The 25,991-nt window shown below is 37.4% G+C and overlaps 2 protein-coding genes across 7 annotated transcripts in view; one reads left to right on the top strand and one right to left on the bottom strand.

Moving 5' to 3' along the window:
* Positions 1-6: 6 nt before the first annotated feature.
* grem1b (gremlin 1b) lies at positions 7-7,139 on the top strand. Its single transcript, XM_008399422.2, has 2 exons — positions 7-3,085; positions 3,348-7,139. The coding sequence occupies exon 2, from the start codon at positions 3,350-3,352 to the stop codon at positions 3,896-3,898; it is 549 nt and encodes a 182-aa protein (XP_008397644.1). The 5' UTR covers positions 7-3,085; positions 3,348-3,349; the 3' UTR covers positions 3,899-7,139.
* Positions 5,964-25,991, bottom strand: part of LOC103458527 (formin-1) — a 66,241-nt gene continuing 46,213 nt past the window's right edge. For 4 of the 6 annotated variants that reach the window (XM_008399416.2, XM_008399420.2, XM_017302554.1 and 1 more), the window contains 5 exons: positions 19,057-19,149; positions 16,358-16,409; positions 9,420-9,569; positions 7,506-7,587; positions 7,232-7,393 (listed from right to left, as the gene is read on the bottom strand). In XM_008399416.2, the coding sequence (XP_008397638.1) occupies positions 7,349-7,393; positions 7,506-7,587; positions 9,420-9,569; positions 16,358-16,409; positions 19,057-19,149 (422 nt within the window). In that variant the 3' untranslated portion in view covers positions 7,232-7,348. Of the gene's footprint in view, positions 7,203-7,231; positions 7,394-7,505; positions 7,588-9,419; positions 9,570-16,357; positions 16,410-19,056; positions 19,150-25,991 lie in introns of those variants that run through there. The other 2 variants (XM_008399418.2, XM_008399419.2) reach the window with 2 other exon arrangements.

Below are 25,991 nucleotides of genomic sequence, written 5' to 3'. Positions count from 1 at the left end.
TTCTCCACGTCAGTAATATCCATGCCTCGGTTCTGACTGCATCATCTTGATTTAAAGACTCTTTGTAGCGGTTTTATTTAGATTTATTAAAAATATTCTTAGGTCTTGATGAATGCTTTTCAGGTCACAAGAAGTCTAGGATTTGTTAGAACGTAAACTTTTCTCTCCGACTCTGTAATATCAACATTCTGAGCAGTTGAAATAAAGCATCAAGAGCGTTATAAAATATTTGAATCATATCTGACGCATTACATTTTAATCTGACAAGATTGTAGAGATTTATTTTGCCTTGTCTAACAGAAGCTTGCATACCTTTCGTGTTTAACATGATGGATCAGACTTGGATAGTCTCCTGGTAGAGTTTCTGTTGCTGCAGTGATGAGAGAACACTTTATGTGTTTAGTTTGGATTAATAAAGCATGACGGGTTTTTATGATGAGGGATGTTGCACTAGCTTTTCTTCTCTGAAAATACACACTTTGAAAAAAAAAAAAAAAAATCAACTTCACTAAATGATTTACAAATGCAGGCATTTAAATATGGGAAGGAGATTCTTATGGTTGCCAGGTTGTGAAAATCAAATTTGAACTGCATGGTGAGAATTGGATATGCTACGAGTTTGAAGTAGCAGCAACTTTACAGTCTTGAAAACAGTATTACAGTAGGGCATGAGCATTTCCAGGTTGGGTAATGTAAACAAAAATGAAAACCATCACTCACTCAGTAACTGGCTGAAGGATGTAGTTTATTGTATGCTTCATTTTCACATTAAGTCAGAGTCCATAGAAGTCAAAGCTGTTTGGAAAGACACTAATCCTGACCTAAAAAAAATATGGCCGCCTTGAATATTAAACTTACTGTTAGCCAGTAAACCGTTTATTTCAACTTTAGACATTTTGTTTTTCCTTTAAATCACTCACAGTGATATATGCCCTACTTTTTGGTAACATTGCTAAGTTTTAAAAGTAACTACAAATGAATACATTCTGGTGACTGGTAGCCTTGTCATTGAATATATAAAGTGAGCCTCAATGGTTTATAAACTTGGAGCTGAAACACGTTTAAGATTAATCAAAAATAAAAAGGGATGAAAACAAGTTAATCAGCATTACATAACTATTTAAAAATGCTACTATTAAGAGTGTCACCACAGTGCAGCACATGTAGTGTACAAACTTTTTTAAATGAATGTTTGCAAGGTGTAAAAGAAAGTAGAGCGAAGCATTATCTGGTATTAATAGCAGCATGTTCACAGACCATATCACCCCATCTAGTTTTGTACAGTGAAACTGGACCACCATTAAATTTGCTGTGAACAAAAAGATCTTTATTCATTGGATCTGCATGATTGGTTGAACGATGCAGTCCAAGAGAGATTTCTCACTGAACCTCAAAATCTAATGTGGCTTCCTTTGATATTTTACACATCCAGTTATCTACTCTGGGGCTGAAAGTGTTGTAAAGTAAAAAAAAAAAGAAAAAGAAATGAGCAACTGTATTTTACACTTGGAACATGTTTACATTTATTTTGACATTCCCAAAAAGTTTGGTTTTCCTAGATAGGTGAAACAGCAACCAGCACATTTTTCTGGTTCGCTGTTGTCTGCTATTCTTTTCAAATATAATTACAGGGTTCCTACACAGTTTGGAAAAGTATCAGATTTCATTAAATATTTTCCAGGGCTGGATAAGTATTGGCGTAAGAGTGGGAAATATTTGTATTTCCAGACTTTATTGCCTATTTAATTCCCTGTCAAACCATCTAGATGCTGTATTGACTTGTCCTCTCTTCATTCCTTTCTTCCCTACTCCATCCATCCCCCTATCCTTCATCCTTCTGAATCTTTGTTTAAATATTTTCTTTTTCAGTCTTAACTTCAATCCATCCTTCGTTCTTTCCTCAAGTCCCTGTGCTCCAGTCTTTCCATTATTTCTTAATTCCCTTGAATATTTCTGTGTTTAAATCCTGACCACTGTAAAAACAACAAAATCTAGAATGGCCATTTGTATTTGACAATTATAAACAAACACTGTACTACCTTGCAAATAATTAGCCTCAAAAAGTCTAACACCAGCTGTAATTTCATCACTGTTTGAGAAATGTTGACTTTTTTTTTGTTAACGAGCTCCAATCTTCTAGGGTCTAGAATAGGATCTACAGTACCTCTAAATATGGACTGTATGGTTATCTAGAACACAATACAAAATATTAGGCTACTTGACCAAACTTAACAGTCCAGTTCACTTGTTGCCTTGATTCAACATGAAATCGTTAAACTTACAGTGACTAAATTACATGAGTCTCATCATTTTTCCACATGTGAAAATAAAATTCTCACTTTTATATACACTAGTTTCTGATTTATTAAAGTTAGTGTTAAAATGTTGGTTCCATTTGTATTAAGATCAGTTTTTGACAACTGTTTTGACCCTTATTGCAATAGTTACAGAACACTAGAAGATGACACTAATAATTTGATTTAATTCTATTTAAAAATATATAATTTACTATTCAACATTGAATGCTCATATAATGACTAAATCATTCAGTCTTAGTCGTTTTTCACCATTTAAGGACTAGAAAAAAAATCATTTGAAGTTTTCAGCTATATAATTACAGGTGCGGTGAAATATAGGCCTGATGATGACCAAGTATAGGAACTTACAGCATGTCACAATAATGGTTTATCAAAAGAAGACCCCTTTCACTTTTTCCACTTCAGCATAGCCTACTTTATTTCTGCTCCTCCTCTTCATCCTCCTCCCTGCATGTCCTCGGTACCCCTCGGTTGTCTGCTCTCTTGAAGAGGGTTCAGGGAAGTGTTGAGGGGGCGGATTGACTTAATTTTCTTCACATCTCGCTTAGCCAATAACTGTTGTGCACATCTCAGCTGGCAGACATTTAAAAGGGAGACAGTCCGGCGCTGAAGCAATTTGTATTAAACCCCCACGTTGGCCCCCGTCTATGGAGCGCGTTGTCTCCCGGTTATCCAGAGTGCCATCAGAGTCCAGTCGACCGCTGTAGGTGCAAGAAAGGCTCACAGGATCGCATCATCAATCTTGACGAATTTGGAGAATCGCCTAGGTATGCCACTATCGCCTACCTCTACTATTTAGATTAGTAGACGTTTGCTGAATACTTGGACTGATAACGGGTCAGGGTTTTACATTTAGGTTGGGTAATTCAACAGACATTTATGTGTGAGAAGATTATTCTTACGCACTTTCAAACACAAAAAGTTCTATCCGTGCGTATTTACGCTGCGTAAAAACCTTGAGGTTTGTGCGGAACTCTCCCAAAGATGAAAACGTAATTATTATTTTTGTTTTTTTTTAATCCTCTCTAGGGATGGCCGTCTCCGCGCACACTGTATGCAGTATGGTTTTCATCATCGGACTGCTGTCATCTCCCGCGGATTCAAAAAGAAACCGAGCCTCGCAAGGGGCCATTCCTCATCCTGACAAAAATAACCCAAACGAATCGGAGCAGCAACCGCAGCCGCCACAGTCGGGATCCAGGTCCCGCCAGAGGCCGGGCTCAACCTCACCAGCCGACGAGGTGCTGGAGTCCAGCCAGGAGGCTCTGCATGTGACGGAGCGCCAGTATTTGAAACGGGACTGGTGCAAAACGCAGCCTCTCAAGCAGACGATCCACGAGGAGGGCTGCGTCAGCCGCACCATCATCAACCGCTTCTGCTACGGACAGTGCAACTCCTTCTACATCCCCAGGCACATCCGCAGGGAGGAGGGTGCCTTCCAGTCCTGCTCGTTTTGCAAACCAAAGCGGTTCACCACCATGACTTTTACCCTGAACTGTCCGGACCAGCAGCCTCCCACCAAGAAGAAGCGCATCCAGCGCGTCAAGCAGTGCCGCTGCATCTCCATAGACCTGGACTGAACATGCTGCAGTAATCCAGCAGACGGTGTTGGTAGAGAAAACGAGCGCCTGTCTCCAACTGGAGATGTACACGGACGTTTTGTAATATTCTCCTCTTGCACAACCAAAAAAGAAAGAAAGAAAGAAAAAAAACTGACACGCAACATTGAGCAGAGATGTTTTACTCCTTGTTAGTTAAAAAAAAAACAAACAAAAAAACACTGCACGGAAACGCTAACTCCAAACGGGCACAGTTTACTTTTATTTTTTTCCTGCGCACGGCTTCCTTATGAGACAGGACTCCAAAAATCATGTTGCAACTTTCAAATCACTGTTTTCTCCTCAAACCAATCCTGTATTTAACGCATAGTGTTTGTAGAACTGGATGTATCCACTGTGTGGAGTTTGATGAATGGATCTTTGTAATGACAATGTGATATATTATTTTTTTTTATTTCGACATTTCAAGAATCTTTTGAGGTTAACCTAACTGATTTCTGTGAATTTCGAAGCTTTACTGGTAAAATATTTCATTTTTATGTCTGGAGTCTATTTAAAAAGTCTTCAAGGTAAAGCAGACTCATTTTTATAAAAAACAAAACAAAAACAAAAATAGTATTTGCTTAGTATCGAGACTAAATAGTTTTAAATGTAGATGTAAAGTCGTTTTGATTTAACCAGTTTGTTTATTCCGTTTGATTAAATTATCTATTAAAACTAAATAAACAAATACTGTTCTAGCTTGCATATTATTTGTAACTCATTGTAATTCTTGCAACTGACAATCAGTGTTGGTATTTTAACTATGCACGTTTCCAGTGGCTTCAAGCAGATGATGCAAAGTTATTTTTCTAAAATGCAACTTTGTCACTTTTATGAAAGTTACTGGTTTAAATTAGCTTTCTGCACCAAAAAGTATGTTATTCAATTTTACAAGTGAAGATTGCATTTGTACATTTTAAAAAGCTTAAATTTAACAAACTGTATTTTTAATTGGTTCATGCAATCAAAACAAAAGTTTAGTTCTACAAAGCATCCACAATTTCTTGAGTTATTTGTCTAAATCTGCTAACCACACAAACTTTAGGATTTTTATTGTCAAATTCAACACTAGGATCACGTTATTTACATTTTTTTTATTTATTTGAGATGATTTGTGCTTTGATGCAACATTGAGCTTCTAAAATATTGCAACATTTTTCACAAATCTGTCCAATACTTTAACCACTTTAATTTTTACATCTTGGGCATCTTCTGCATTTAGATACTATCTTATTGATGTGTGAATTATAAATATGTTACTCATTTCCTTGAAAGATAATGAGTAACAAAGAATGCATTCCTTTGAAAATTTAATTATGCATATGCTGATATTGTATTTGCAATATGCTGTGCTGTCCTCAAAGGGTCCAAAACTAAAACAGAAGCAAAGAAAATTGTTTTAATGTACCGTATTAAGACCTCATACAAATAGGTTTGTGCTTCAAAAACATAGTTGTGAAAAAAAAAAAAATCTTCTTGTTCAAATGATTTTTTTAAATTTTATTTCAGATTCCAAGGAGCCATTTTAAACAATGCTCTACTGCCAGACTTTATTCTGACTCACAATCAATTTATTTGACTGCTCAGCAGTTTTAAGAATGACCAAACCCTTCTAACAAATCAAAGTATGAGATCTACACAGTACAGGCCTTTAAAATTCAACAATTAGTACACACCCATACCCAAACTGTTTCAGTTGGCATTATAAGTATATCTTTGAAATTTAAAACAATTCTATAAAATGGCGACATACCTACATAAGGAACTCCTGACGACTAATTGATATAGCATCTGCTAATTTATATTTTCCTGGCCTCTTGAAGAAATGTGAAACTGTGAAAGGCTTTAGATTCCCCATACAAATAAAAGACACCTGTAAAAGAAAGTACGGAGGGTAAACAGGGAATCCTATTAATGGACGTCCGTCTGAGGTATTACAGCTCATGTTCCGTCTTCAAAACACAATCCGAGCAGCACAAAGCTAAGCATAGAAGGCAGCTCAGTTTACTTTCTTTTTTCAAATATGCACAACTTACAAGTAGCATCCAAGTGAAAATATATATTTTTTCTAATTTGTCAAGAAACGTTTAACTCAAAGTTACAATGAGAAGACAAACTGCAAAAAGTAATAAATCTGATGTTTTCTTTTGTTTTACATGAAATAATGGTTTTTCTTTACATAAATAAACTTTGCTTTACGGACAAAAGGTTACATGATATCTGTACATACAACTAATTTTTAATACTCAATTTTTAAAATATAACTTCTATACTAACATGACTTCATAATGGCATTAAAATTATAATCCTATGTTTTTGCATAGTAACAGAGGTGCAAAAGAAAGGAGTGCAAGCAGGCTGAACAAAATGCACACAGGCATCATAGCAGAGGGTGGTGCTACAGCGTACAGCTACTGCAAGCGGGAAAGTGCGTAAAACTGTGCAGAGCACAGTGAAATATAGATTTATTTCTTTTTTTATGTCACAAGTGAGCGTAGAGCCAGGTGACGTTGAGTTCTTCTAGTGTTTTAATGGATTTGTGTTGTTTTAGGAGGCCAAAGCTCTGCGCCAGACTCGCTGCCAGCTGTTGTTCGCCTCTGGCCATCACCCGGTGGAACTCAGTCTGGTGCAATGCAACACACAACAAAAGCAAACCGTTTGTGCGCAACTTCTACACGGCAATCTGTGCACCCAAAAAATGTAGATCGTTCATCGTATTGCTCAAAAATATGCACGGTCCCTGCAGATCGTACAACATGACGCGCTGGCAAACGTTTTTTTTTCTTTTTTTTAATGAGGCGGAGTGAAGCAAAGACATTACATACTGCAAAAGACGCTGCTAACTTCCTGCTCTGAGAATGAAAGATCTGTTTTGTCAACAGGGATTTTCCTCTAAGAAGACAAGAGACAGGAAGCAGCATGTGTTCCTACAACACCGCCAGGGGCTTAAAAACTGTGAATTTGTCAGAGCATTTTCAGTTTCTCCTGTAAGCTGTCAGGTGAAATTTAGAAAAGTGACAATCCCCAGCTTCTGTAGATCCAGGAGGAAGCTTGTGGAGCTTGCTGAGAATCCCAGTGAACCCCAGAGACCTACCCCAAGCTGGGCAATCAGAGGTCGTGGCATGCCGGATGAATGAGGTCAACCTTTGGCTTCCAAGAGTCCCATCACTTCACCGGTGCTGCCTGTGGATACCCACTGCAGGAGTTGAGCAAAAAAAAAAGAAAAGAAAAAAAAAGCTCAACATGGAGGTAGGAAGGCGTGTAAAGGATGGGGTGGAGGGTCCTGTTAGTAGAGCAAAGATACAACAGTAAATCTGCTCAGGTTTTATTGTGTTATTGTGAGGCAGGTGGTAAAGGTAAAATGGGTGGGGCCTGCACGCTTCCTCACTGCAATCTTTCTTCTTCTGTCTTTGCCACTCATCATTTCCTTCAGGTGGACGGCACGTTGGCTTCCTTCTGCCGTAACCTCTCTTTCTGTTGGCAACAACAACATAAAGATTAAGCGTATTGATTTCAGTGTTGACCTAAGAGTGAGGCAGCTTTTAGGGAACTCCATTACTGAGGGTGAATAAATATTACTTCTTACCAGACTGTTGGCATTAATCTTTTTGGTTTCCACTCTTTTTTCTGCTGTGATTTTCTTGATGTTTTCTTGAGCTTCCTTCAGCCTGCGTAAAAACAAACACACAAATGCAATGATTATAAATTCTTAGTTCGATTAAAACAGGACATATGGAAGAGAAGCCTGTCATTAAGATCTTTGGAAAACAATGTTTCCCCTTAACTTTTTCACAATTGGAAAACTTCTATGTGTTTTACTTTCATTTTGTTTGTGACAAACATTAAGTGGACCATAACTGTGAACTGGAAGGAAAAGGTAAAATGTTTTTCACAATGCTTTATAAATAAACATCTAAAATACTTGTCTAAATCTAAAATCTACATCTAAAATACTTGTCACGCACATCCAGCGATTCCAAGTCTTTTTTTGCAAAGTAGCTTAATCCTTGAACAAGCCGCCGAACACAATATTTTGTACTTTGACTAGGTCATTTGTCATGAATCTGTGTAAACCCACTGGATTCTCTGAACTACATCAAGTGTTATACCAGTACAGAGCATTTACCATAAAAGTAGAACATTTAGTTCACTAAACAACAATAAATCTGGGTTCCAAAGCTCAGTAAGACATACAGGTGACCTACTTGCACTTTCAAAAAGTACTACAAACGTGATGCGTACATTAGTATATCGTCAGTTGACAAAGAATCATTATTAATCTATGAAGTCCTGAAATTCTTAAGGAAATTCAGAGTTCAGTTTATGTACATTTGTTGGAAAAAAAAATATAAGTAAATATTGACGTTCATTACTTCACTCTGTATTGAAAGAAAAACTATTTTTGATTTTAAACCATATTGTGATAATTATCGAAAGCGTTCAACAAAGAAAGAAAACATTTTTTTCATGTCGCCCAGCAGCTCTACGTTAAAATTGTTACAGCAACCCAATTGGAAAAGGTTTAACCAGTGTGAATACCTTTGCAACACAATGCAGGTAAATGCCCGAGGACTAAGCCTGCGTTACAGATCCTGTTCTGTGTTTGCGGTCAGTGAAAGCCTGTTTAAGTGAGAAGCTGTTGAGAATGACAGAGATAATGAGGAAGCCTTTAAAAAACCCTTGGTTTTTTATGACTGTGCAAACAGTATTTAAAATAAAGTTAATTGTCCATAAGCACATTCAGCTGTAAGTAATGTGATACATGATAGCAAATAAGATGGAGCACATGGATCCATGATAGGGGGGAGTGGCAATGAAAATCTCCTTGATGTCACTGAGAACGAGGAGGATTCAACATGATGCCTTTAACCACAGCCTGAAAGTCTGTTTGGACAGTGTTTATTCTCTGCTTCCCTTTAAAAGCTGCCAGTTGTCTCTGCTCACAAGGGTCTGTGAGCCTTCGGGCTAGAGGCCCAGGATCGTCACCATGTTCATCAGTCCCTCCCTCGATGCGCAGCTTTTTTGAAGGCCACGGGCCAGTAAAGCCAGGCGGCAGCCAGGAGGGTCTCCCGTCTGTCCGTGGAATGCCCCCTCCTCACCTCCAACCCCCAAAATGACGCCTCGGGTCAGAGGAGAGATCATAAATTTAGACCCTGGTCCTCAAGAAAGAGGACTAAGGCTTCAGTTACTCCCATCTGCCTCCTCTTTGATGGCTTCCCTCTTTGCTTTAATTGCAATCGCTTTGTGCTAATTTGAGATGAGCTGAAGATCTACGATGGCAGGTGCAATAAATTACAGATGCATCAGTGCATATCACCACTCACATTCTAAGAAATACCTGAGTAATTTCAATTCGATATTTTAGAGGAGAGAAACTTTTTAAATCTGTCAATTCATTTGATCTTTCAGAGAAAAATTCCTGCACCGCTTGCTCTCCCAGCCACGCATTTTTACCACACAGGAAATGAGTGGTAAAAAAAAAAAAAAAAATCAAACTCACCTCTCCTTGGAGATGGTTTTGCTTTGTCGTATCCAGGAGTTCTTGAAGTCGTTGCAGAACTCGTACCAGAGCATGAAGATGAAATTTGGGGTGACTTCTTTGTCACCAGCCTTTGGCTTTATACCAAAATAATTCACCACGTGCTGGAAACTGCAGGAGGAAACAAAACAGAGGTTTGATCTCTGATGAACTCTGTGGTAAGCACCCCATGATTTCCCAACAATAAATGGAACAGTGACTGGTAATGGATGACTTTACATTGGTCAAAACAAACAAAACAAAAATTGATCAGCAAATTTGCAATGACCAACACAACCATATTGTGCTAAATGCAACACTCTTTGGTGTGGAGGTTGTTACCGAGAGAAAAAAAGATCTTTGCTTCAGGTGTTTCAAAATAAAGTTAGAGAAAGCAGAAAAAGTGTTAAAAGCTTCTAAAACGGAAAGCTTTTTTTTTTTTTTATCAAAGTTTTCTTTAGCTGTTTATTCACAACAGGAAATTAAGCTTCAGTATACAAGAGGAAAATGACTGTATATCAGCCATTTTATACAGTCATTGATACCAATTTTTTACATTGTGTCTATTTGAGAAGTCAGATAGGATTTGTGGTGGAACATTCTGGATTGGGAAACATTGGCAGATTTCAGAAATATTACAATTAAGGTATTACTCCAACTTCAGAAATTTGTAAGAAGTTAAGCATGCTAATTGCTTATAAAATACGCTAAAGACAGCTTAAAATGTTGACGTTTTAAAATAATATGTTTTTGTTGCTGCAGAGCTGTGTGATATTGACTCCACTCACTCACACACATACTGTATCTCATAAAAAATTAATACCAATTTTTTTTTTTATGAAAAAATGCTTTGATTTTTTTTTATGCTTGAGGGAAAGCTTTTCCCCCCATTATGTTGGAATGAAGCATGACTACATTTACGTGTGTGAGCTTAAATCTGTCGTGTCATGAGTAGAGGAGGTGCTAGAGATTAACCCGAGTCGATACAATATTGGTATAAGATCTGATACTGACGTCATTCTTGGATCAGGTCTAAGATCCAGATGTATCCTGCATTGCTGGAGGTCATATTTTGACTGATTTCGTCTAGGAGTTTTGGCAATACATCAAGAAATGTTTCAAATGTACATTTATTTTAGATTCAACAGATTATTTATAGCTCAGACACATGGCCAGACACCCAGAGTCTGTCAAAGGGGTTAGTATGAGCTAAAACCAGATTTTCCAGATCAGAGCTTTGAAAGAGTAGATACTACTGTAAGCACAACAAGAAGTCATGAATGTTTTGTTTTTTTAAAAAAGGGAAAAAAACACAGGGGAAAAGAGATTGAAAGAGTATGTCTACCCTGCCAAGACCACAAATGAGTGATAGGAAAGGTAGCTCTATTATTGCATTGGCCGCCGCTGCCTTCAGGGAGTAAGTTGTTAGAGAAGAACCACAGAAGGTAAACACATAAAAGCAAAATCAATGCAATGCTTTAAAAGCATACCAACTGCCAGGCAATAATTTGAGTGAGACAGAGAAGCACAAAAAGGCACAAGACCAATAGGCTCTGCTTCAGATATTAAGCCAAATGTAACTGTATCTGAGGTTCTCACAAGGCCCTCAGCATCACATGAGGCACAGAAAGTTGTGTTCTGTATCAGATTCTCTCTATAGACCAAAACATGAAAGAGATTTTCAAGCTTCGCCTGTCCAGCGGCATGATTAAAGAGGGCAATCATTCAAAGGATGCTTTCTGTCGCTCTGACACTCAGATAGGCCTTGATCTCCAGATGCTAGGTGGCTATTTGAAAAGCTAATCTAATACGGAAATTTCTGCAGGAACCTGCTTTATGTTTTCATTATTTTGTCAGGGCTACGCCGTAAATCATCCTGCGCACAAAGATAGAAGAACGACAGCTCTGAGATATTTGGATTGACCAAACAGATGACCGTCACAGGTAGCTTCGTTGCAGCTGGCCTGCCCTGCCATGACGAACAGGAACTCTTCTTTGTCAGCTCCTCTCCTGACCCTGGGTCATCATGTCAAAGCTTGCACAAATCAAGCTACGAGATTTAGCCATCTGTGCACTCATCAAAACAAACCATAAAACAGATGTAACAAAAAAACAAAAACACAATACAGACGTCTGTTATTTTCAAATGCACACACAAACAAACTAAAAACACCTAGATTTCTATAATCTATTCAATAAAGCCATTGCCGTGAGAGAGTTTAATGCAGCGTCCAATGCCAGCATTCCTCACTGACAGCTATAAAAAAAAAAAAAAGAACCACTTCAGAACTCAGAGCAGTTGTGAGAATCAGGGGAAAATTTAAACAGGGAAATCTTTGCGTTCCTTTTGTTTCCTTGGTAAAACGGATTACTCAAGTAAACAGCATGTTTATGGCTGAGTCAGCGCGAGTGCGGATCAGAGGCCAGCTTCATCATGTAACCCCATAGCGGAGCATAACACACCAGCTTGCTCCAACCAAAACCGTAGCTGTACAGTGACTGCAGAGGTGGCACCGGGGCCAAATGAAATTGAGCGTGATGGTGGAGAAGGAAACTTAATGAGACAGAACTGAGCAGGGGGAAAAAAAACAGAAAACATCAGTGGAGGCCCAAATACAAAGCAGACAAATTAGGTCTGCATGCTGAGATAAAGGCCAACTAATGATCAAGCAGGAAATTTACTTGGTATAGATTTAATTCTCAGTAAGTGTAAAAAGCTTAGGGCAGATTAGTTTGAAGTATTTAGGTATTTTATGCTTTTCTGTACAGTTCCTACTTGTTTAAGGAAGGTAACATAGTGAATTGCAAAAATATTCATACATCAATACAATTTATTGAGATTCAATGTGACAAACCTGCATTGGCAACCAACTACCTCTATACTGAGAAGTATGAAGACCTTTGCGAGATACAGTATATAATCTAGTGCAACAATCAACGTAAAGAACAAAGAAGTAAACATTTTCAAATATGATCTTATGCAGATGTATAATGTAGATATTGTCTTAGACATAGACAATTAATTTCACTCCTGAGAAGAAGATTCTTATTGTTCAATGTTTTAGAAACTAACAACGTTTATAACCTTTTAACAGAAAAGAGAACAGAGACAATGTACTATTCCCTTTTTCCTTTTAAAAGCAATAGTCTAAATCATTTATCATCTTATAATTTAAAAAGCTAATTATATTTTTAAGTTAACCAAGTTATTTTCTTGTCAAATAATCTTTCTTTGAAACGTGACGCCAACATAAAAACCCAGACGTTAAACATAATTACCAGGCATAAGATTTCTTGCTGGTCTTGTGTCATATTCTACTTTTCTGAAACTGAGTTTAGCTGCAGGTCAGAGTCTTCAAACTAAATAATAAACAGTTCACATATATTGGTGTCAAAACCTTTAATTTTCCCTTTAACTAATTCAAATTAGTTAAAAATTTATTTAAATGCATATTTAAATACATCATTGCATATATAAAGATATATTTAAATGTAAATGTAGATTTTCTCACATAAATCTACATTTATTTATTTTTTTTTACAAGAAAGCTGGCAGTAATGTTAAATCATCATAAGACAAACTTATTCTGTAATGATTTCAACAGTGGAATTCTTCATTGTTTTCGTTATAAAATCATCATTATATGTTTATTACATTTTAAAACATTTCATAATTCTAATATAAAATTTACGTTAGTGAAAGTATCACTAGAAAATACAGTCTCTCTGTGGCCTAAGCAGGGAAAGTAAACACATCTAACATGCAAGTCTAGTTACAAACAAATAAGGGTACTTTATAATCGCTACTGCATTATTAAGTTATTTTATGTTTAAATAAATTAATGTTCAAATTATATTAAATTATGTTTATTTATGAAGACAATTCACATGGAGGAAAAAACAAAAAAACTGATGTTAGTAGTTGACATAATCGCCTGCATCATGATGGGTTTACTGACATTCTCAAATTATTAGGGTTCTAGGAAAATTAAGCTTAATACTATATAATTGCAACATGTACAACTGTATGCAGATTCTGGTTTACTAAGCTACAACAATTACTTTCTCAAACCTACTACTAACTTCTCCCGCCGTCGCATCCAGCTCGGATCATCAAGTTGAGCCTATTGCATCTGTTTGCTCTAAAAGACCTGTTCTCCATTTCATTCGGCTGTAATTTTGTCATGGCCATAGTTTGTTCGAGAATCGCTCATCCAGCGCAGATGTGAGAGCCCACCCAGGGCCCGGAGTGCCCACTGACGGTCATATTCATCAGAAAGCGTGTCACTTTTATGAGGTGGCTCTGTGGGAACCTAAGCAAGACAGACTCCTGCCTCCCTCTTGTTCTACCAGTGAGCCAGCCCCCCCAGCCCTCTTTTTAGATTAAATTAAAGGAAAACTTCATTAAAAGCAAAGGTGCTCTCAGCTGTGGGGGCCTTTTGATCAATCTTCCCTTCTAAGTTCAACACTTTCATTACAGTGGTGTCACTCATGCACACGCATGGACACGCGCACGCACACACACACACGCACACACACGCACGCACACGTGCACACACACACACACACACACACACACACACACACACACACACACACACACACACACACACACACACCCACACACACACACACACACACACACACACACACACCCTAGTCCAGTTCAGGACAGAAATATCACTTCAGCGTGAGGGAGGGATGAAGAGGCTGAGAGGTGCAGCCATCCCTCACTGACCATCCTGGCTCATAACACCAACAAAAAGCAGAGCAGTTCAAAGATTCCCAACGCAGTCAAATTTTTTTCTTGGTAGGATTCATTTTCTCATATCCAGTGTCTTTTACCCTCATCTGTATGTGTTCTCCTGATTTATTTTGAAAGCTGGAGGGTTAGAAAAGCAAACAAACCTGCTCTCTATCCAAACAATGCCAAAATAATCCATTTGCTTTGTTTGTCTGCTCCACCATCTTTTTCCAATATGAAATCTTCCAGAGAGGATCTTGCTCAGACAGCGAGCTCGGCGGCTGCCAGCGTGACTTAAGCCCATAAATCTATATGTTTTGCGGGAAGACTTCTTGGGAGCCTTCTGGGTAAGACACGGCAGATAAGAACGACAGGAACTGCGGGGGAGGAAGGTTGGGGCATCCAGGCTTTTGTGGAAGATCACTGGTGCTTTTCTCAGACATGAGGTGTGCGTGTTTTTTATGTATTTGTTTTAGCTTTGCAGTAAATTTTAACAAACCTTTCGGTATACACGTGTATACCGAAAGAACAGTGAAGCACAGCAGCCCACTGATCCGGTGCCTTTCCAGGTAACTTTATTCAGGCAGATAAATACGAAGAAGCTCTTTTAACTTTCTAGAAACTGTTATCAGCTCCTGACAATATCAGTTAAACAGATTTAAACATTTGTGTTAACAGATAGCAGCTATGTTTAGAACAAAGTGGTGCTATGCCCCGTTTCAAATACACTCTCTGTAGCTGGTTGTAACATGATAAAGCTATATTAAACTATATTACATAATGCCCCAAAATCAGTTAGTCGCATAAATCAGAGTTCTTTTCCACCCCACTGAGAAGTCTTTGTCACAAATAGACACAATCAAAAAAACTCCATGTTTTCAATTTGACTATTTTTTTTGTTTTATGAGGATCAACTGTACTGTTTGCCCTTCAGCACTCTGTGGTTTCCATTAATAAATATCCAGTGAAAAGTGACTTTGACCAAGCTGTGAGCTTATATCAAAACATCAAGATTTATTTTTTTTATTTCCTGAAAAGTTGCGTTTTTGGCGATGGCTGGTTTGGATGCATGTATAAGAAAAGCACATTTTACATTTAGTTTTCTATATAATTCTCAGGAATTAAATTTTTTTTTTAATCAATCACACAGAATTTTACTTTAAAGATTATGAAAAGAGTCTGTGTGAATGAATAATTAACACAGTCAAGAATTAAATATATAAATTAAGCTAATGTCTATTGTCTAATAATAATAATAATAATACTAAAAAAAACCAAAGACAACAATTCTACTCTGTCGCCGTACATAATCTGAAATAAATCTCAAAATACTTTCTCTGAACAAATCAATAGTAGTTAGATAAGAAAAGTGTGACTTCAAAGTCTTAGAACTACTTGTACATGTCAGCTGCTTTCAGCTCCCAACCAGTTCAGAGGCCGAAACAGTTTTTGCTTAGGAAAGGGGGCATGAGGAAACATCGAGGCGTGGGTCAAAACCAAGAGTCTGCCATTGTCAGTATTGTTTCTTTCTAAACAAACAGTCGTTGGTACAGAGTTTTCCCTCTCAGCCAAGGCAAGAGATGGGAGTGTGGGAACCGGACATCTTCAGAAATCCAGACAGTCCGATTTTGGACCACAGTGAGGCCCTCAATCTTTTCCTTAGTGAATGTTGTATTCCTGAAAGCAGATGTGCCCAAGTGATTCTCAGAGTTTGAATGCATCTTCCTCTTTTTTCCCCTCTTTGGTAAAACTCACCATGAATACTTAAAACTGTGCCATAAAACACGATTGGCTCCTGAGAGACAAACAGTCAATAAATATTAGACTTTAACCAGTTTGAATAAAAATAAAAAAAACTTTACTTTTGTCTTTTCTCATCATAAAACTTCTCATTAATGTACAGAGGTTGGGCAGATGTGTAACCTCTGGTTTGTTGGGTTTCTTTTGAGTAATTTTATCAAGAGATATTTGGTAGATGTTAGTTTTAGAATTAATACATTTATTTCTTCATTATAATGCTGACAGATCTCATTTGTTCTTGTAACCTTGAATAGTGTTTTAGGTTTGGTTGTCATTTCCTCTTTTACCTCTGATAAAGATCGATAGATGGAAAAGTGAAGATTTTTTTGGGTGTGGTTTATGACCTTGATAACATTATATTGTGCTTCTTCCCTACCTTTTCTGAGCGCCATTGAGCCGGTCCTCTTCAGCAGAATGCTCCTTTTGAGCTGCAACATATGAACAAATAAATAAATAAAATAACAGGACTGATCATAAAACAGGATGAGACTGAGTCAATGACTCCTTTATCTGCCATCTATAGTGTTATCGCTAAGGCTTAAGGTGGCACAGGCTAAGTTAACATGCTACCCCACTGATTATTAAGCACGTTGTAAAGTTTGACATGGCTCTACATGTTGACATTCAGATGTGTGAGTGTGTGACGCCTGGGCTTTGGAGGTGGGGAGCTGCGGTCTGTTTGTTGGGCTTTTTTTGTGTGCATTTGTGTACATGTGTTGGCATATAACTGCATGTTGTAGCTGAAGCAGAGAAGCTTGGGAACCGAAGGCTCTTGTGGACTCCTGCCATGTAAAAGTGTCTAAATGCAAGGCAGATGTGTGCGGCGGGCCAGGCTGAGGTGCAAGAATTTATCTAGGGCCAAAGAGTGCCTGTGATCTCAGATTTATTGCATTTTTCCAGATTCATCCTTTTTACAATGATGGGGGACCTTTTCTACTTGAAGATTTAAGAGGGGGAAGTCTCCAAAAAATTGTTCAAAGGCAGGTTTGGGGGTCTTCTGGGAGTAGGTGAGCTAAAGCCTGCGATCAACAACCCCTTTTATTTTTAGTCCTTTTTTACATGTATGTTGGGTAAAACCTAATGATGGGAGGGGGGTGGTCATGTCTGGAATAAAAGGAGGAGGGGGAAGAAGAGAGGGGCCGTGACCAATGGTGTTAGTCTCAGTGGGGGTCAGGCTGGCGCCTGAGCTACCCCTCTGGTGTGACTGCAGAGGTGGCACAGGAGCCGAGAAACCGAGGAAAAGAAAGCGGCCCGGAGAGGGGATGTGTGAAGCTTCTCTTCCTCCGCTCCACGTGTTAACATGAAACCACTAGTCGCTAACTAGAAAGTTATGAGACAAGCATGCTGAGAAGGACAATAAATTAGGGCTTTAAAACTCTGACACACTTTTCTTAACCGCTGCTTAAACCAGCAGCCAGATAACAAGATGAGAAGCAGTCTGAAAGAAAAAGAAAACTACAAAATCTCATTCTTTCTATCTTATTTTACGTCTGTTAGAAAAATAGTTACTCTTAAAATCTAAGAAAAAATCAATGTACTGGAACATATATTGTCAGCAAATTCATAGCTACTGTGGCATGCAATATATTCATACCAAGTAATTTTTTGCTAATCTTTTTTTTAATACACAAACTCCTTGTTGGAATTTTATTAACATTCAATAACATAAGAACAGTTCACACTTAGGAAAGAAACTGATACATTTTTTTTCTTCTTTTTGCTTCTAAAACATCAGAAAAGTGAGGTGTGCATTTATACTCAACTCTAATACCTCAACTAAAAAACACATACAGTCCACATTAGTTAAACAATTTCATGGAATCCCCAAGACAGGTATAATTTTGTGATAAAGTTGTAATGATATGTTAGATTATACTATATTCCAAGCACTGCTCGCACTAGACAGGTGCCACAAACAGGAAAATGGCACACATGGTAATAAGACTTGTTGAGGCAACGTCCAGTATGAAGTTTAATATTTATTTATTAATTTTATGCGCAGGAAAAATGTAATTCTGCACATCAAGACTTCATCTTATAAAAACATCTCCATTAGTTCCTGCTCAATTTCTGCTGAGGGTTTATGCAAACTTTCATGCTTGCTGTAATATGTCATATCATGTGCAGGACACATGTATGTAAGCGGGACTTTCTGAGTCTTTAGCCTGGATAAGTAACTTAGTTTTAATGATGAGTCAGAGTTTAACAGCCTCAGCTGCTCTTTGATGTGAATGCTGCTGACTTGTTTTTTGCCCTCGTCATGGAATCATTGCAAACACCGATAATTTATACCTTCCCCCTCAGGGAATGAGCTCAAGGAAACTTGTTTATGAAAAACAAGTTTCCTTGTATTTTACTGTACTTGTATTTTTTTTTACAAGTTTTCCATTCAAAAATAATTTTTTAGGATGTTTGGGGAAAAAAACAATCAATTACAGCCAAGACTTGATTTAAAAGCTTCCAAATATTAGGCATGTCATGTTAGGAAAAGACTTTAGCTTGTATACAAAAGGTAAACGTTAACCTGTATAATAGGTCATGGAGGTAATTGGTTTTTCAATAAATGTCAGAAATGATGTACAAGAAATTGTGAAAATCTGCTCTAAGGAAATCCACAATTTCATCAAGGGAACACACACAGGGATTCCAGTTTAGAGTACTCCGGTATAAGTTCTAGTAGTTCATTTGACAAAACTGAGTCGTGCATTTCTGCTTCGCCTCAATTTGATTGGTCAGTATTGGAAAAATCTCCTAAGGTGCAATGTGCACTTTCATACTGGCAGCTGGTTACACTATTTGACTGCCACAGTGCAGAGGGCTGAAGGCAAATCTAAACTTCTATGATTTTTTGAGAACTATGTAGTACCTTGTCTTCATATAAAACAGAAAACCCCAATGAAATACTTTAAAGTTTTTGATGGTAGCATAACAAAATATAAAATAATTGCAAGGGGTAGGCATACTTTAGTAAATAACTTTACATATTACTGTACATGATGAAAATAAATAACACTTTTAAATGAATAAATGTAACATTTTGTTTTCACAACATACAATGATTTCATCTCGACTCACCAGTTGAAAAAAATGCCTCCATCTTCTGCTTAAAGGGCTGCAGGTGTTCCTCTGATGAGTTAGTGCAGACGTTCTCCACATTCTTCTCACAAGCTGGCAGGAAGAATAAAAAATAGAATGAAAGAAGGTGAGAGGAGAAAGAATTGAAAGGTTCGCAAGTGTACAAATGAGTCTCAACTGTTTCTGTTAAATAACCTGGGCAAACAATGCATGATTTGTCTCAAAAAGTCTTTATGCATGCAGGAAAGTATGTTGTAGAAAGAAAAACTGTAATGTAGCCTAAAAAGGGCTAATGGCACATACCCCAAATGTCATCTGAATAAAATTACCAACCACAAAGGGGTAAACAGATCCTTAAAACTCTGGAGTAACAATGTTTCCAATTAAAAAAAAAAAAAAGCCCACAAATGTGTGTTTGGTTCCGTTTGTTTTCTGCTTTGCAGGTTTTGCAACTCTGATTTGTTTTGACCTGCAATTAAACTAACAAACACGCATAAAGAAGCAACTCAAGCCAAAAAAACATCAAACTATACAAGTATGTAGTCTTTTCAGATTTGTTGCTCGATTTGTGTTGGATAGATTTTTCCCCAAGCGTGATTTGAAAGCTGCTTTTTTGAATTTACTCAGGTAATTTCTCTCTAATTTTAAAAGTAGTTTGATTACCTTGCACATTTAAGTGTGACAAAAAAGCAAAACTGACCATGTCACTTAACAAACACTTTTTCTCAGCACTGTACAAGAGTTAAGACTGAGAAAAGAAATCTACAAACATTAAAACTTATTACATCCTATTTTTTGTATTTGTTTAATTTAGATTTACTTTCCTCCAATACATATAGAAACAGTTAATTACGCATTCCTGTAATTAACTGAAATGACAAACCTGTCTGTAAGCATAATAAAAAATAGAAAACCTTTATTTATGAAATGTTTTAACAGGGTTGTTAACCTCAAGCTGAGCTTTTATTTCAACATAATTGCCTGGTTTTTTTCTTTATGCACTGATTTCAGCTGCTACTACATGGTTTGCCATTGAATAATTTATTGCTCAACATGTTAACGTTTCTAATAACTTCAAAATGACTTTTGCAAAAGTCTATTTAAAAACATTTAACTTGCAATAATGTAGAATTTCCCTGCTTGCATAGTTTTTCGTTCTTAGAACTCCGGGCGCATGTTAGTGCAGCAGATGTTTTTGTGGCTTGTAGATGGCTTTTGGTTATCGTGCCAAATGATCCAACTCACACCAGCTCAGAGGAAACAGCCTTGACTGAGCGCGTGCCAGCCGAACCTTTCCCCATTTCCTCTCAACTGTAAGCCTGTGTAACTATACACACAGGCGCCTGGCGAAACAACTTAGGCACAATCCTCCAACCTGTAAGTCATTAATGGCTGCAGTAAATACCTTAACTTGCTTATGACTGCATAGCTAAATACTTCTGCAACAGAAAAAGGACATTAACAGGTCTGGCCGCCGTCTCACTTTGCTGCGTCGCTGCTTTTACATCCGAGTTCGGCTTGGCTCTGGCATGTTTGCATGAGAAGCTCTTGCACCTGCGACATGACACTCAGCTAAATATTTTATTTATTAAACACCTTGCTAAATTAAGAAATGTGCCATTTAAACGTTATGAATCAGAGCTTATCAAGTACAACCACAAGGTCTGAATGAGAAGCGAGTATACAATAAAAATCAGTGACCATGCAAACACACCAATCAATATATTCTGTTTGGAGAAACCACACTTTCCGGCCAAAAATCCCCCAACTCAAAAGCACCTATTAAAATGGCGCTCAAAACAGCAAGTCTACAATTTAGAGGCGGCTTGCTTCCAAATGTGGTCCAGACAGTGTAGGCCACAAGGAGGAAGCCCACAATAAACACAACAGCTGTAAAGAATAAAACCAAAATGTTGGAGTTTTAAACATTGTCTTAAGAGTTGTATACATGTCTGGAAAAGCCCAGTCACAAGTTGGATTCCACTGTAAGCCCAAGAGTTGGTGCCATCAGGCAAAACGGAAGACCACAGATCTAAGAGCTCTTGCAGAAAACAGTTTTTCTCCCTAACCACAAATAAGTGGTCTTCTAATTGGACTGTATGAAAAAATATTTTTGTGTCAAACATTTTAAAGATAACCACTTTCACTAATGTGGATTTTTTTTTTCCTTCTATGACTTTGAGCACTGACCAGCAGTTTTTTTTCCTTCGTTTATGAAAAATACGCAGAAATAGTAAAGAAATCCATAAATTTTTTTAATTTTTTTATTTTAGGATTTTATGGTCTTTTTTCGTTTGCGTGTATTGACAATCTTGACAGGTAAATTTTACAACAATCTACGCATGAATTTCTTGATAGACAGTAGGAATGTTTTGATTGACTGAGATAACATTTTGTCCTTTACAGCTCTTGTCCCACTGACGAACTGTACAAATAAAAATAAAAAAGTGCAGCATCTTATTTGTATTCACCCTTTGATTTAACAGTTTGTAGAACGACCTTCAACTGCAATAAAGGATACAGGTCTTTTGACATTTTTAGCATGTAGAAACAAAATCTTTTGCCCATTTTTCTTCATCAGATAGCTCAAGATCAGTCAAAATAGATGGAAAGAATCTACAAACATTCAAGTATTCTCGCAGATTTGAATGTTACCATGCAAAGCCATTCTATATTTTAAGTCACTGTCTGACTGGAAGATGAACCTCCAATACAGTCTGAAGTCTTTTGCAGCCTTTAACAAGTTTTCTTTTAGGTTTGGATTATGTTTAGCTTCAATCATCTTCCCATCAACTCTGACCACCTTCCTTGTCCCTGATGAAGAACAGTATAACTTTGTGTCACTATAAAGATGGTGTTGTAAACATTGTGCAGCTTTAATTTTCCTCCATGAATACATTTTTGCATGCCGGTCATGTAGGATAAAATGTGGATAAATTTGATGATTCTGAATACTTTTGCAATACAGCGCACACAAAATACAATAAATTATGAGGCTTAGATGTGTCTTACAGAGAGTAATTGATTGTGTATTTGCACCATAATTTCCTGGCATGCTGGCTTTCTGTATGGGTCTGGGAACATATGGGTGGGTGCACAAATAATGGATGTCCTCGGATTTTATCCTGTCATTTAGTTTCATTTTGAATTGGAAACAAATTTCCTTTAGCTGCTTTCCAAATGCGATTCTAGAGTGATGCGTTTGTCAACGGGTTAAAAGAAAATCACTGGAAATATGGTTTTAATTTAATATTCATCTGCAAGTTATTAAAGAAACAACCCCAAAGGAAAATAACTTATCTAGTGTATTTATTGGTAAGGAAATGTTTTGACTGTGTTTGATATTCCAAATCTTTGATGCTCTCTAAGGAAGATGTAGACAACAAATATAATATTCCACAAGGAGAAGATAAACAGAACTAATCAGAGTATAAAAATGATCTCCTGAGTCACTTAAACTCTTTCGTATTAGTGTTTCCAAGTGATTTAATGTCTTAGCGGATGAGTATTCTCATATTAGGTAACCTGTCAACATCTATGGAAAAAGGTAAAACTCCTCAAATACAAAGTAAAATAAATACATCTTCTTGTTGCAGCAGCATCTCAAACACATCAAATTTAAAATGTATATTAATCTGAGCACTGTTACTAATGAAAAAAAGTAAACTTCTAAGAAAATAACTATTTTTAGCAAAAATTAAGGTGGTATAATTATTAGTCCCCATGCTGTTAATACTACCAACCGCTCTTTCCCAGTAGGACCGCAGTAAATCTTTTCTGTAACATTTCACAAGGTTGGAGAGGCAAAAGAGGCAGGGATCTTTGGCCAATCCACTCTGCACAATCTCTCCAGATGATAAAAAAATTATTCATTACAACAAAGAGATGAAATGAAACCAATCAGATTTACCAGACCTAAATCTGGTGACAGGAAACATTCGCTTTGAGACAGGTGAACCATTTCTGTGAGTATGAAGCCATATGTTTTTGATCATTGTCCTACTGAAAGATCAAATCATGGACACTTTTTTTTCAGTTTTCTGGCAGATGCCATCATAATGATGTATTTAAAATCTTATGGTATTTCAGAGTTGATGATTCCACAGGTTCTTAAAGCATTAGGAAGAAAAGCAAGCCCAGAGCATCACAGATCTGCCACTGTACTTAATGACTAAGAAGGTTTCTACTTATTCATTCTTTTGTTTCATGCCAAATGCGCATGGATTGACTGTTGCCGAAAAGCTCAATCTTAATCTTGTGTCACCAAAGATCGATTCTCGTAGAGTTCTTCTAACCACACTGGTTACACTGGATCAGAAAAAGTTGAGTATTTTTGGCATTATCTCCAAATAACAAGTTGGCATGTAAATAGCATCTAAAGTAGACTTACTGGCCCCGAAATATCACCTTTTGCTGCCGTTTTCTTACTAAGCATAGCAGCAAGATAAACATGTATCTAAGTTACTTATAACCCATGGAAAGATAAAATATAGGAATTGTTATTAAAAGTTTTTTTAAACTCTGATAATCTTTTTATTGCATGTATTATTGTTTCTTGACAGAATATTTCCTCGACTGATGAATTGTAAATTAAAAATTTCATTTAAAGGTAAATCTGTGTGACATTTTCTTTTAAGACTTTTTAGACATCTTTAGCAGATTTTTATTTCAATCTGAAAAAAAAGCAAAAAAAAATTAACCCAAATATGACAGCCAAACTTGAATTGAATTTCCGTGGTTGGTAAAAGGGACAACTTTTATGTGAATATGTACAATCGTATTAAATACATTTAAATATTAATAAAAAGTTCATTAATTTCAATACCTCAATTCACTAACTGAAACAGATTACACAGATTAATTTCACACAAACAGGTTTTTTAAACTCTGTTAGTTATGATTATTTTCCGCTTGCAAATGATGAACAGATTCCATAAATGTGGGCTTAATGAAAAGCATGTTTAAAACCCATTCAAAGATTGTTTTCAAAAGGTATTTTTAATCTGACTCATCAGAATGCATATTCCAATTTATAAAATATGACTGCTATGATCACAGCACAAACTAAAATAGTACAAATCTGCTGCAAAGGAAATTGTCAACAGCAGATTGAGAGTTGGAGGAAATCTGCAAAATCTCCTCCCCAGTTGTTTGATGAATGTTTCAGAGCATGAAATGGGGCAATGACAACCTTCTTGCTGCCTGAGCATCAGATGAAGATCTGGATGATGATAAAGCACAAACACAGAACAAACGCAGGACAAGCGACAACGCCGAGGGAGAGAGCAGTGAAGAAACGCACTCTGCTATACATGTGGTTCTTGTTGCACATCGATACTGGAAGATTGGGCGCCAGCAGAGCAGCAGTTCAAATTAACGTAATAATTCTCTTTCGACAGTCGTGTTCATGCTTTAGAATTATGAACATTCGGAATCACGCCAATAAAGCCTTATTTTTAAGAGTTTAAATCAGTACATGGTTCCTGTTCTGGTATGTTCTTGTTATTTATACCTGGAAAGTGAATTCTCTTCCTCATCCCCAATTATCTTCAGTTCCAGGTAACAGTCAGGCCCCCACAAAAGGCCATCTTTTGGCAAGCGAGCCAAAAGATGGCCTGAGTAGGGAAATGGTAAAACCTTAACACCCCTTTTCATCTCTGATAAATCAGCCAAAATGACTCGTCTTTACCATTTTTTCAAGGGTTGCAACGGTGGCAACCTGAAATAAAAAAATATAAGGTGAGACATGAAACTCACTTCAAATATGCATTTAGTAGATATTAAAAATATTTCTCCATTAGGGAAACCTGAACTAATTTAGTGTATAAAAGGTTAAACAGGAACATTTATTAGAGATTTCCTGCATTATAAATAGCAACAAATCATTCCCAAAGACCCCAGAGTTTTACATCATGTTTTGCCTTGTTTAGTCAGAGGAGCGGTGACGGCACCTTTGCATACTGGCTTCACACGCGCGGGTCCTCAGTGGAGCCTCAGTCGTAAAACAGAGCTCAGGCTAAAGGCCCTGCCTAAACCTGACATTAAAGGCCATTTAAAATCAGGACACTGTCTGATTTGCCACAGTGATGAATGCCTAACCTGGTCCAGGCCTTCTGTGAAACACTAAACCCCCCTGAGCAGCAAATGAGCTCTGACTGTTTCTTTTTATTTGATCCTATTTCATTGGGTTGCATCCCTGCCTGCGTGTCTCGTCCAATTACACGGCAGCCAAAGGAACATTTTTGCACTGCTCCGAAAGCAGTAGTTAAAACAAGATTTTAAAAAAGAATTTGTTTTTTCACGTGAGGAAGTCAGCGATTCCCTGATAAGGACAGCACTGCTGGCAAAAACTACATGTGAGACATAAGGCCTACAGTATGTCCTTGTGGCCTCTCGCTCATCCCTCTCCCCCGAGTGGAGCCAAGAGAGAGGTCATCACCCTCTCCCAAAAACAGGAAACCCCATCAAAAGAGGATCATGTTTCTCCACAAGCCAATGAAGAAGAGTGTAGCCAAGTGGACGGTGAGTCGCTCCTGAGCAGCGGTGGCGACTAGTGGAACGAAGAAATCATAACTCAGGTTTCTGCACTCAAGATCTGCATGAAATTTGTTTGTGATGCACATATGGATGTATCCACTTAAAGGAGAGCTAGGAGAGCTATGAGCTTAAAAAAAAAGTGGCCACCTCAAGATCAGGTAAGGACCAGATTGCTTTTCTCTCCAAAGTTGTCCAGTTCAAGTCAAAACAGTGCAAACAAAAGGGCAATCCAGATGCTCTTTTCATATTTCCAGGGGTTTCCCATCACACATTTAGACTTTTCCTTCTAACTTTGTTCAGGTGGTGGTTAAAATATACCAATGAGATATGAGAAACTCCCTGACAGATAAACCTCTCTGTCTGCTTTCAGTGATGTAAAGATAGGTGACTCTATATAT

This window comes from Poecilia reticulata, linkage group LG22 (assembly GCF_000633615.1).
Source record: "Poecilia reticulata strain Guanapo linkage group LG22, Guppy_female_1.0+MT, whole genome shotgun sequence".
Classification (NCBI taxonomy): Eukaryota; Metazoa; Chordata; class Actinopteri; order Cyprinodontiformes; family Poeciliidae; genus Poecilia; species Poecilia reticulata.
This window is presented reverse-complemented; position numbering and strand designations above follow the sequence as displayed.

What these genes read in the sequence shown, in the direction of transcription:
- grem1b (XM_008399422.2), top strand. Translation starts at nt 3,350, where the DNA reads ATGGCCGTCTCCGCGCACACTGTATGCAGTATGGTTTTCATCATCGGA.